The 13,156-nt window shown below is 37.7% G+C and overlaps 1 protein-coding gene across 2 annotated transcripts in view; it reads right to left on the reverse strand.

The window, feature by feature from the left end:
• Prkg1 (protein kinase cGMP-dependent 1) overlaps positions 1-13,156 on the reverse strand; it is a 1,194,442-nt gene that overhangs the window by 18,795 nt on the left and 1,162,491 nt on the right. For both annotated transcript variants that reach the window (XM_036209439.1, XM_036209436.1), the window contains exons 11-12: positions 9,517-9,656; positions 7,528-7,617 (exon numbers count right to left, since the gene is read on the reverse strand). In XM_036209439.1, coding sequence (XP_036065332.1) covers positions 7,528-7,617; positions 9,517-9,656 — 230 coding nt within the window. The remainder of the gene's footprint in view (positions 1-7,527; positions 7,618-9,516; positions 9,657-13,156) is intronic.

The raw sequence follows: 13,156 nt of genomic DNA on the forward strand, positions 1-13,156 counted from the left end.
TGTTAAAGAGGATGTAAAACAAGGGGAACACTCCTCCACTGTTGGTGAGAGTGCAAACTTGTACAGACACATTGGAAATCAGTATGGTGACTTCTCAGAGAATTGGGAATCAATCTACCTCAAGACCTAATGATACCACTCTTGAGCAGACACCCAAGAGATGCTCAATCATATCACCAGTTAGTTCTTAATATATACTTGTTAAGTCCTGTACCATTTAGCTATATCTCTATTCCAAAGGAGAAGTTATATTAAACAGAGAGATTATTTACCTTCAATAATAATCATGCATGTATATGTATAATTAACATACAACTTAAGTATATGGATTTGTCCATGGTTACTTTTAGCAAATTTATATATGAATCATTCTAAAGGTTGTGGATATGGTTCCTGTGAATGTGATAATGAAAGATGCCAGTGTTTACAGAGAACCATGCTATAGAGCTGTAACACTGTGCATATCTTCTCACCAACTATATGTCAGGTCTCTGACACTTCTGCCATCAAGACAGACAGTATCTACCTTCCAGACCATTGCTTTCTCATCAGTAGGAAGAAAGGAAACTAAAATACAACCAGAAGAAAAAAATCACTAGAAAGAACTGTTAAATTCTAACATTTTCTGGGCAGTGGGCGCACACCTTTAATCCCAGCACTCAGGAGGCAGAGCCAGGTGGATCTCTGTGAGTTTGAGGCCAGCCTGGGCTACCAAGTGAGTTCCTGGAAAGGCGCAAAGCTACACAGAGAAACCCTGTCTCAAAAAAACTAAAAAAAAAAAAAAAAAAATCCAACATTTAACAAGAAAGCATTTTCTCTCTGTCTCTTTGCCTCCCATCTTTCTCAGTCTCATCTGTATATGTGTAGTGTATACACACACACACACACACACACACACACACACACAAGTAACTTCATTGATTAAAATAATAGTAAAAGAGAGCTCTAATGTCATCCATTGTCTCTAGAGCAGAACTTTTGTACTTGTTTATTCACTGGACTTAAGATTAGTGTGTTCTTTTTCTTCTTTCTCAAATATTGAGGCTCAATTGAATAACTTCATGATTTATAGCTATTAGCATGAGCTCTTTCAACCTTGAAGTAGCTGCAATGAAACAGGAGCTACCACAACTTCAGGTGGTGTCCAGTAAACAACAGTGCAGGAGCTTGCTCATCAGCGGGTGCCTGCTTGCATTTTGGTGATGCTTCTTTTTAAAACCTGAAGGTGAAGTCTCACAACCAGAGCAGTGGAGTGTGACTATGTATTTTTAAAATTCATCTGCAAATCTAGGGCCAAAGCTGATGTCTTGTGGTCATTTTTATTTAGAAATAGTATGTTCAGCTGTGCAGATATCATTTACTTTTTATATCCACTGAGTAGTTACTAAAACAACCAGCTTGTCTGAATCACAGCTAAGCTAGGCATGATAGCATATAACTGTAATACAGTACCTGAGAGGCTAAGGCAAGATGCCAGCCTGGATTGTAGAGAGCCCTTTTCTCAAACACAACTCAGACAGATAAAATTCAAGATTAAATTAAGCTGTAGGTATGATGGCATCTACTCCTTTAAGTATCAGAACTTTCACTTGAATTGCTAAGATTATACCATTATCCCAATGATAGCTGAGTGACACAACTATGCATTTCTAAGGGTGAAGGAAGGTTCTGGAAAGAACCGCATCTAAAGCAGGGAATTAATGGTGTTCCTTAGGCTGTAATTGCCCTCTAAGGGGTGGAAATCCTAAGCAGATCTAAAAATCTGCAATCCTGGGAACTGGAGAAGAATTAGAGCATTGTCTTGAGTTCCTTTTCTCCTTTGCTCTTAATAAAGTTTTAGCAGGTTTGCCTATCAAGAATAGAACATTCTTTGAAAATAAAGGCTTTAATTAAAAAAATAAGCATATATATACATAAATGTATGCATGTATATATACACTGTGTTGCATATGGCTTCAATCGCCCTGAACATAAAACATTCTGGAATAATGCTAAACAAAACAGCACATGAGTCGGGAATTAGAAGACTTCTATTGCATGGCTTGTTTGAATCTAGAGATTGATTCCTTCCCTTTATCAGGAGGACCAATCCTGGATCTGAGCCATTTTGAAATTTAGAAGATTCTAGAAGGTTGGTGTCTAATTCTTTCAACAATCTATATTGAGTATACTCCACATGGAAGTCTGATTTTTTTAAAATATTTTTTTCTTTATTATTATGTGTTTTAAATTTTATACATCAGCCATGGGTTCCCCTGTCCTCCCCCCTCCCGCCCCCCCCCCCACCTTCTCCCCAGACCCTCCCCTCCATTCCCATGTCCTCTAGGATCAAGGCACCCCTGGGGATTCATTTAAACCTGGTGGATTCAGTACAGGCAGGTCCTGTCACCTCCTTCCAGACTGAGCAAAGTGTCCCTGTGTAAGCCCAAGGTTTCAAACAGCCAGCTCATGCACTAAGGACAGATCCTGGTCCCACAGCCTGGATGCCTCCCAAACAGATCAAGCTATTCAGTGGTCTCACTTATCCAGAGGGCCTGATCCAGCTGGGGGTTCCACAGCCTTTGGTTCATAATTCATGTGCTTCTATTCATTTGGCTATCTGTCCCTGTGCTTTTTGCAATCTTGGATTCAACAATTCACGCTCTTGCAGACCCTCCTCTTTCTCGACAGTTGGACACCTGGAGCTCTACCTGGGGCCTGGCTGAGGATCTCTGCATCCACTTCCATCAGTTATTGGATGAGAGTTCCAAGACGACTGTTAGGGTGTTTGGCCATCTGATCACCAGACTAGGTCAGATCAGGCTTTCTCTTGACCATTGCCAGCAGTCTACAGTGGAAACAACCTAGATGCCCTTCAACTGAAGAATGGGTAAAGAAAATATGGTACATATACACAATGGAGTACTACTCAGCAGAGAAAAACAATGACATCATGAGTTTTGCAGGCAAATGGATGGATCTAGAAAAAAATTATCCTGAGTGAGGTAACCCAGACTCAGAAGGACAAACATGGTATGTACTCACTTATAGGAGGATACTAGATGTAAAACAAAGATGACTAGACTGCTACACAACTCCAGGGAGGCTACCTAGAAAATGGGACCCTAGGAAAGACCCAAGGATCACCCAATGACAGAGAAATGGATGAGATCTACATGAATAACCTGGACGACAGTAGGAGTAATGAAGGGCAAGGTTTGAGGGAAAGAAAGCTTAGGGGAGCAGGAGATCCCAGCTGGATCAAGAACAGAAAGGGAGAATGGGGAATAACAGACCATGATAAATGAAGACCACATGAGAACAGGAATAGGCAGAGTGCTGGAGAGGTCCCCAGAAATCCACAATGAAAGTCTGATTTTTAAAGGTCTTGGGAACTCCTCATCTCAAACTGAGCAGTCAATACATGCAAACAAAGTATCAGTAGCACATTGTTGCACCACTAAACATTTGATCAAGGCCACTGAAAGCAGTCCCAGGGAATAGCATTAGAGTGACTCAAGAATGAAAAATTACAATTAGAATTAGTAATGGCAATATAAATTTGATCTAAATAGAAGTGAAATCTTATTTTACCAACTCCTTAGAGAGTTGCTCAAAGAAATAAATCATTTATTCTGGGTAGATCTTTGAAATAAATAAATTGTGCTTTGACGGCTGTATCACTTGAAGTCAAACTATGGGAATAGGCTCTCCGACATTCTTTAGGAGCTGCCATTTTAGCTAAATGGCATGAAATGACAATTTGATAGAATAGATGGTTATATATATTTATTAATGAACCCAAATTAAAGTTAAATCACAGCATTTACTCAGCTTGTCATAAAGTGAGTGCCAAGATGTCAGAACGTAACAAAGATAAAATATCTCTTATCAAATGAGGTCAGGCATCGTTAGCAAGTGACAGCAATCATTAGTGAGTACACAATCTGAAGTGCGTTGCAATATGTAGGTGCATGAGCAACTGTACAATGGGATGGCTAGGCTGAATCATTTACTTAAAAATACTTTTAGTCAGTGCCATCTATTAAGTCATCAAAGAAGAAATTAAATAATCACCCTCCACAAAATAGCCAGGATCATAACTCTATCCAGGAAGATATATGGTAAGAAATTGAAGTGGTGTATGATTTGAAATTCATGTTTTCTCAGATACTTAAGTTATCCAGCAGAAAGAAAATGAACAAACAAATAAAAAACCCCTAACAATCGACATGCAATCTTACTACATTAAAACATACATCAAATAGTTATATTGACACACATGTCCTATGTCTTATTAACATGCTAATGTGTTATTGTATTCTATTTGACAACATAAATACCAATACATATTTATTACATTAGCTAATTACATTTTTAAAAGTTTCAGGAGTTATTAATTCCTTAAATGTTAGAGGGAAGGAAATAAAATATAATTTGCAGTTGTCTTATCCAAAGAATTAAATAGAATACTTAGAATATTTAGAAGAAAAAAGTTTCATAAACTAGATGATAAATTATAATAGCTACTAAAGAGTAAACCTGGGAAATATGAGGGATAATGAATCCTTCAGTGTTTAGCTTAGGTCTGTTTAACAGTCCTCACATCTTGCCTACATGTAGCATCAACTTAATTCTCTCTCTCTCTCTGTCTCTCTCTGTCTCTCTGTCTCTCTCTGTGTATGTGTGTGTGTGTGTGTGTGTGTGTGTGTGTGTGTGTGTATAAGTGTGGTTTTGATAAATAATATTGTTACACAAGCCTGCTTTCCAATAATCTCATATGCACTTCTTGTATACTGTTAGGGTAGTGTTTTCGTTATCATGGCTTTCTTTGGACACAAGAGGAAAAGTGAACAAACTGATCTAGGTGGTTTTTGCTTTTTTTTTTTTTTGTTCTTTGTTTTTCATCATAAGGTTTTAAATCAGAAATCTTTACATGCTATGCAAGTGCTCTACCAGTGAGCTACATCCAAAGCTATTTTTTATTACTTTACTATTTGAGACAAGGTCTCACTAATAGTGTCTAGACCTAGAACCATAAAATTATTTTTGTTGCTACTTCAATAAGTGTAATTTTGCTACTGTTATGAATTGTAATATAAGTATCTGGTATGCATGATATTTGATATGTGACCCCTGTGAAAGGGTCATCTGGCCCCCAAAGGGGTTGTGATCCATAGGTTGAGAACTGTTGACCTAGAGTGACCTTGAACTTTGGAATTTTCCTCCCAGGTTCCGAAGTAGCTGGAATTATAGAAATGAGCTAGCAAACTTTGCTTTCAGCATTTTATTGAGAAGGTAAAATAAATCTATATAGAATAAAAGAATGAGATTATATGTGTACACAGAAGAAGGAGGATGGGTGGGGGAAATGATTCTAAGTCTGTATATTTATAATGATTTTCCATGTAATGGTTCTATAGGAGATTCAGAATTTTGGAATCACTGGGAGAACTAAGCAGCCATTGTTTCTCCACAATAAGCATCATCATGCCATATCACATACACTGGGTGTACATAGCAACTATGTACCCAGAACTCAAGAATGTCACAGGGGAGGGGAAAGGGAGGGTCATCACACAGACCCTGGAGATAGAGGAATGAGCCTTCACTGTTATTGTCTGTCTGTCCACTCCTCCCAAAGGGATCAACTTCTTCACAGTCACCTTTTGTTCCCCTGCTGAGTCAGTGTAGCTCACATGTGACCAACCAAACTGTAATCTCAAAAGGCATGAGAAGAAAATGTGAGGTGATATTGCCATGCAAAAGTAAATTGAATATTGATGAATGGGTGTGCCTGATGCTTGCAGGCTGCGTTCTAGGGCTCCTATTATAATTATTGTTCCAATAAAGGAACTTAATACAAATTTTATAGCACTCTGAAGGCATAGGCAGTCTTTCCTCTGTAAGGCTTATTATACTTCCCTGTTTAATTCTACTTACAAGTCTCCTGTTTTAATGAACAGAAAATAGAGAAAAGGTTTCACAAAAACTAGCAGTTTGAAAAACAATATAGTAGAAACACATGAAGAATGTCAGATGCTAATTCACAGACAAAGCACTAATTTTTTGGAATAGTCAGCAAGTTCTGAGGAGTGGAACCACAAATATTTATCAAAGTATACCCAGGGCACTGTCACCATGCTTTCACAAAATTATGACTCATTTATTAACTAACAATACAGTAATATGCTGTGATATGGTAGCTTAGTGTAGATACTGACCTCATCCTGTGTCAACAACATGCACTTCTTTGTATGATTCTTTTAAAACTATAATTAATAAATCAAACAAAACACTAGTACATTAAATTATATTAGAGCAGAAAGTGATCTCCTTAACACACATATGTGAGTAAGGCTACTGGGATCAAAGGCTTGAATATATACTCTATATGAAGACACAAAGGCACGGACAGGGTAGATTTAGGAAGGAGAACCTAAGTCAAGAGTTTATACAGAACCACTTGACCTGGACTATGTAAAAAGTAACAAGCACTAATATTCATGGGACTCTTGGGTACATCAGGGCTATCTCTAACTAAGTTTAGCAGGGACAGTGATGGTTATCCAGTAAAGAAGAACCTGAAGGCAAGGTTGGGACAAATAAGAAGAAGTTTTCCAAAAGTGCAAAGACAGCAGCACAAACCTACACCCTGGAGGCAGAGACATGGGGATCAAGAGGTCCCCTGCAGCCTGGACTAACTATATCACAGACCCTACTGCAAAAAGTCAACATTTGGGGATGTAGCTCAGTGGAAGAGAACTTGGTTAGCAGGCACAAGGCTCTAGCTTTGATCTCTAATACAGGGAGAAAGCACAGAATTGCTTTTCAAAAAAATTTTTTTCAAAAAATTTTTTCAAAAAAAAATTGTAGGAAAACAATGTAGATGACATGAAAAATGAAGAAAACAATTTTTCATAATTCAGAGAAACAAACGTGTACTCTCTAGACAGACTTTACCTCCTCAGGAAAGTCAGAAGGGTAAATCAAATTGTTTACATGAAAAAGTGCAAATAATTAATTCCTTCCCCCAAAGTTAGCAACGTCTAAAAGACAAGGTAGTGAACTTTTGTTGGTTTTCAAAACAGAAAGCTATGGAAGACAGAGAAAAAGTGATTCTGGAAAAATTTATCAGTGCCAAAAAAGATAGGGTCATCATCTGAAAACTGAGTGGTGCAATTAAAGTGACAGGTAGCCCAGAGCAGTCATGACGCAGCTCTCCGTCTCCCCGAGTTAACGCACAGTGTAGAATTTGAGGTGTAGAGCTGGCTCATTCTAAAGCACATCTTGCTAAGGCCTGGATGGAACACTTTCCTAATGATCATTTTTAAGGTGGAGTCAACCTATACCATAAATTACAAGGTGAGTTTTACATATCTTATAGTAAATTCCATGTACTATTGGCTTCACCTCATGCTTACATTTGAAAATAAAAGCATATGTAAAATGTAAATATAATTTTATATGTGATAGTGATGGATTCTTCTTGTAGACCATTGTGGATCACTGTTTTCCAAAACACGACAGAAGATTTAAATTTCCTACCTATCCCTGAGAATAGTCCAGAGTTCTCCACCTAGGCAAGCTTCCATCAACATATACAAGTATTTGCTGTCTTTAAATGTCCTGTATAGCCTGTAAACAGTAAACAAGAAAACAAAAGTATGAACATTATTATCTTTTAAAACATTTGTTTATTTTAAATTTTGGTGAATTATTTTATTGATACACACACACACACACACACACACACACACACACACATATATATATATATATATATATATATATATATAATTATGGGCTATAACAAGGTGTTTTAATACATATATATATACTGCTTAATAGTTAAGCCAGTGTATTAAGCACATGTTCCATGTATTTGTAGTACAAAGTTATAGTGAAGAGGGAGGAATGAGGTCTAGTTCCATTTGCATGGTTAATAATATTGTATTTAATTTTCAAATTTTTATTTTTTTATTTTTGATTGTTATTCTTGGTATTTTGTGATGAGAATGAAGGGCACTCACATCTACAAGAACTCAGTGTCTTCATGGATAATACTTACAAACTATGGAATTAGAAGCTTCTGGTTTGGCCTAACCCTAACCTACACACATTGGTATATCCTTCTGAGGTCTTTGATGTAGTTTAAGCTAGATAGTTACAATTTTCCTCAGTTATGATAAAAGATAAGTTAGATATAAAAACCTTAGACTCACAAATATAAGATAGATAGGATATCTTCTTTAATATTATAACTGTAATTCTTGCTTGATAATTGTTTTGTTATCTAAAATATTACTATATAAAAGTTAAACCTTGCTTTTTAAAAAAAAGAAAGGGAGAAGTGCTGTGGGATGTTCTGTATGTCAAATGTGTTGCTCTGATTGGTTAAAATAAATAAAATGCTGATCGGCCAGTAGCCAGGCAGGAAGGATAGGGTAGGCAGGACAAGCAAAGAAGAGAATTCTGGGAACAGGAAGGCTGAGTCAGAGAGACACTGCCAGTAGCCTCCATGACAAGAAAGATGTAAGGTACCAGTAAGCTATGAGCCAAGGTTCTATCAATTCTTATTTGGTTCGTGTTTCAAGCATGGCCTTGAGCAAGACTCAGTGGTCATAAGCACAAAGTATGTAGATATAAAGTATATTATATTTTATAAATATAGGTTGTAAGTAGTCACTTAAATTTATATCTTAACTTACTGTGAGTATTACTGGCCAATTGACCATAAAAGTTTCTCCTGCATATAAAAACCTTCATTATCACCTTATTAGTGCTATGAAAATACTGAAGTGGCCAGATTAGCTGCCATTTCATAAAAGAAACCTCCTGGGGCTGGGGAGATAGCTCAGTTGGTAAAATACCTGTCAGGTAAACATGAAGATCTGAGTCTGGATCCCCAGCACCCACAAGAAAGATGGACACGGTTGCACCCATCTATAAGCATAGTGCTGGGAGATTAGAGACAGGTAGAACCCTGGAGCTCAGGACAGCCAGCCCAGCTGAATGATTGAGCTCCAGGTTCAGTGAGAGACCATGGCTCAAAAATAAAGTGCAATGTGGCTGAAGTCACTGGCATCAATCTCTGGCTTCCACACATGTGCATTCACTTGCACACACCCTCACATGCCCTTGTGTATATGTGAACACACACACACACACACACACACACACAAATCCATTCTTCAGGAAATTAACACTGAATAGACTGATTGGGTAACTGTTTCTTGTGTTCTCTATCTCTTGTGTTTGATGTAGATGTTTACAGAGCCATGACAAAAACGAAATGCTAAAAGTTGACATCTCTTTTGGGAAGAATATCCTTTTTTGAGAATATGAGGATATGTTTCTCTATAAAAATAAATGTAGAATCAAGGTTTTTTATATTTCAAAAATCAAATACAAATTTCTCAAGTTTCCTTTGTAACCATGAAATAAATACTTTAAGGGCAAACACAGTGGAAGCAAGGGTCACAGTTGATTTGCTGTTTGGAGCTGGCACAGCCATTGTTAGGGGTGTGCCTTTACCTCACAATGAAGTCAGAATGAGCCCCCTGCATGATCTGCTTCTCTGAGCGGATGTGTTCCTGCTGTCTAGTGTCCACAATGTGGCGTTTCTTGAGAATCTTCATCGCAAATGTTTTGGATTCTTCACTTTTCAACTGGACCTTAAAAACAGGCAGAAAGGACACATGAGCAAAAGCCTACAGACTTCATATGCCATTGTCTTGAAATAAGAGGTGCAGATAGGATATAAATGAATCCCAACTACCACCCAAGTCACACAGGTGATATCCTCACTAGAGGGACTGAGTTTACAAACACGATGTAAACCATCCTCTAATCGTACTGTGCTGGGTCATACAAGGGTCAACTAACTACATCCCGAATTAATTTTGTGCCCATATGAATTAGAAGAAATATACTTCATGTTTCATTTTACTTCATATAATGAGTCTGAGTATTATACATAGTCTTTCTCTATCAAAAATATCTAATTTCCTCTTGAATTCTATTTCATGTGCTGATGGCGAAGTATGATCACATGGTCACCTAGGGCTTTATACTCTTCAACGTCCTCATCCACAAACATTTCTAGAGTTAAGTTGAGTGATTGACAATGGTCCCTGTTGGGACTGGAGATGTATATGTCATAACTGTTATTTTCTACTTTACTTTTCAATATTTTCCTGCCTCCAGTTAAAAATATATATGTAATAAAGTATTGTTTTTTTCAGATTTTTGAAAACTACTTTTTTTCCTCCACCATGCTTGATGGCATTAATCTCCTTTAATCTTAAATCTTACTCCTTAATTGTATCCACTGTAGACCAAACCAATATAGTGAGCTTGCATCTCATGCAGCCCACATGGCTAGCTGTGCCTATGTAGGAGGCTGGGATCCTCCAATATCTTATCTCAAATGGGCTGTAGGTATGTGTTCATGCTTACAAGAGAGTTACCCAAGAGACTCATAAGTCAAGAAGAGTCATGCTGGAGTTAATCTGTTAACAGTAGTCAAGGGAGCTATCACTAAGTGTTCTCCAGCAGTGGAACGTCACAGCACTGCTCACCAATAACATTATTCAGCCCCAAAGAAAGCTTCAGAGAAATAACATAGCAAACCTTGGCTGAAGCATAGCTTGCCCCTTCTTGTGTTTTTAATCCTTTGCTGTTTCATCTGCAAGGATAGTGAGGGTGGGTTTTTTGTTTGTTTGTTTTTTTAAGACAGGGTTTCTCTGTGTAGTTCTGGCTGTTCTGTAACTCGATCTGTAGACCAGGATGCCATAGAACTCATAGAGGTATGCCTGCCTCTGCCTCCTGAGTACTGAGATTAAAGTACTTGCTGGGGTAGTGGTGGTGTTGTTAGTAAATTCTTAAATGTCTTGTGTGCCCACAATGTTCAGACTAATTCAGTCTGAAAGGAGTTAATATGTCAGGAGGAAGTGAGAGGACACATCAGACAGTAGAGTGGACATTTGAGTCAATCCACATGATGAGTTAAAGGGAAAGAGAGAATAATGTGAAAATGTCTATAACAGCCAAAGACCCTCTAGTTAGTCTGTCTGTGAAACTCCTTAAAATGATAGATTAGTATGCTACATGTTAATTCAGTTGTAGTTCATAATAAATATAAATGCGGAAACTCACTTCTAAAAGGAAAGTAGACGGACTAAAAATATAGAGTGACAAATGAGCTGATGTGAGAATAACAAAACTCTGAAGGGAATGAGCATTCCAAAGGGAAGGAAAATGTACTCTTACCCAGATAACAAAGAGAATCCCATGCTGCTCAGATGTCTAAGTTAGACATTGTTCTCTTTAGACATCACTTCTGCACAGGGTAGGAAAGAGATCAGCATTTCGAACCACAGGTCTTGGTTTTAATTCTGCCCCTTCTTGGTCTCTTTGACCCTTGGGCTAGTTGCTTAACTGCTGCAAGCCCTAATTCTTGCCCAAGACAATAGCAGCAACTACCATAGAATCACTGTGATTCTAAGGGAGCTGGTATCAGTGACTTGGCATTCTTGATGGCCTTTCCATTAGTCTTTCTGTCCTGTGTGGTGGTTTAGGGACACAGCTTTAAAAAATTCTGCCTTTTCACAGAAGCAAACTTTGCACAGGTGGATTCAGTATAACTAAATCAGGTAAATTGGTAAAATCAAAGGCAAACTGTACACACACACACACACACACACACACACACACACACACACACGTTGTCTAAATTCACTGAACTACCAACTAGCAGAACTGGTTTCATATTTAGGACATTTGGAGCTAAGCTCCTCTAAGTTTATGCATGGATTTCCTTCAGCTGGATATACAACAAAATGAAGGTCTAATGATGGATGTTCACAAATATGAGTTTAATGGAAGAGGCTAACTGTAGACTCTATGTGAAAAATTGAACCATCTATTTAATCAAAAGGGACTAATCAAAACCTTGTTGCGTGAGATGGTGAGATGGCTTATCAGGTGAAGGCGCTTGCTGCCAAACCTGACAATTTTAGTTCTGTCCTTGGAAACTACATGGTGGGAGAAGAGAACTGACTCCTGAAAATTGTCCTCTGATTTCTAGACATGAGCAATGGCATGTAGATCCTTCCACATACACACATGTATACACACAAAATAAAAATAAATAATTGTGTGAAAAAGAAAAGAAAAAAACCTGTGTTATTCCCCTAGTCATTTAGTGTCTTATCTGGGGTTTGGGATGCCTGATTGCTTGAGTCATACAGGAAGCCAAAGTGGGTAGGAAGTGGTCAGTGGAAATGGAGAGGAGGTCAATTTCATGAGAGATGTGTTGAATTTCAGCATCTTTTCTTTAAAGACCTTTTATTTTTAATTATGTGTATGTGTTTGGGTCTGTGCATGTGAGTGTGGGTGCCCATGGAAGCCACACAGAAGACAAAGGTATTTGATAGCTTGGAGCTGAAGTTACAGGTGGTTGTTAGCCACAACTAACGTGGGTGGTAGGAAATAGAACCTCAGGTCCTCTGCAAGAGTGGTGTGTGCTCCTCAACTACTAAGCTATCTGTTCAGCCCTGAATTCTGGTTCTTAACCTTGGTAACTACCAGAGTGACCTAACTCAACACAGAGAGTCTCTTGCTCAGGTTAATTCCCTGAACAACACCCAACTAATGTGTTCATCAGAACCCTGCTGACAAACCTACAATGTTCCAAAGATCACTCAAGATCTTTAAGTCAACATTGTTCCTATCAGAAAAACCAGAAACAGTCTAAATGTCTGTCAGTAAGAACTTGGGAAAAGTAAATTATACAATATCTATGTAATGCAGTTCTAAAATTTTTGGTAGAATAATAATTAAAATACATGGATAAACAGTATTAGTTATAGGGTGGTGTATAATTTATGATTCCATGGTATATCTGCACCTGAGCATATGCCTAATACCTATATCTAAAATGGATTTCTGAAAGGACGATTTGAAGGTCATTAACATGTTCATAAATAATTTTTCCTTTATGTATAATTTTAGTAATACTTCCTTAAAACTTTTGAGTTGCTTAATATTTACAGAATTCATCTATTTTACTTTTATGAGGAGTAGAAATTAAACCTTAGTGGTGAAAATTATTTACATATTTTCTAAGAGCTGGGAATATACCTCAGTGGTAGTGTGCTTGCCTAACATTTGT

Source organism: Onychomys torridus, chromosome 1 (assembly GCF_903995425.1).
Source record: "Onychomys torridus chromosome 1, mOncTor1.1, whole genome shotgun sequence".
Lineage (NCBI taxonomy): Eukaryota > Metazoa > Chordata > Mammalia > Rodentia > Cricetidae > Onychomys > Onychomys torridus.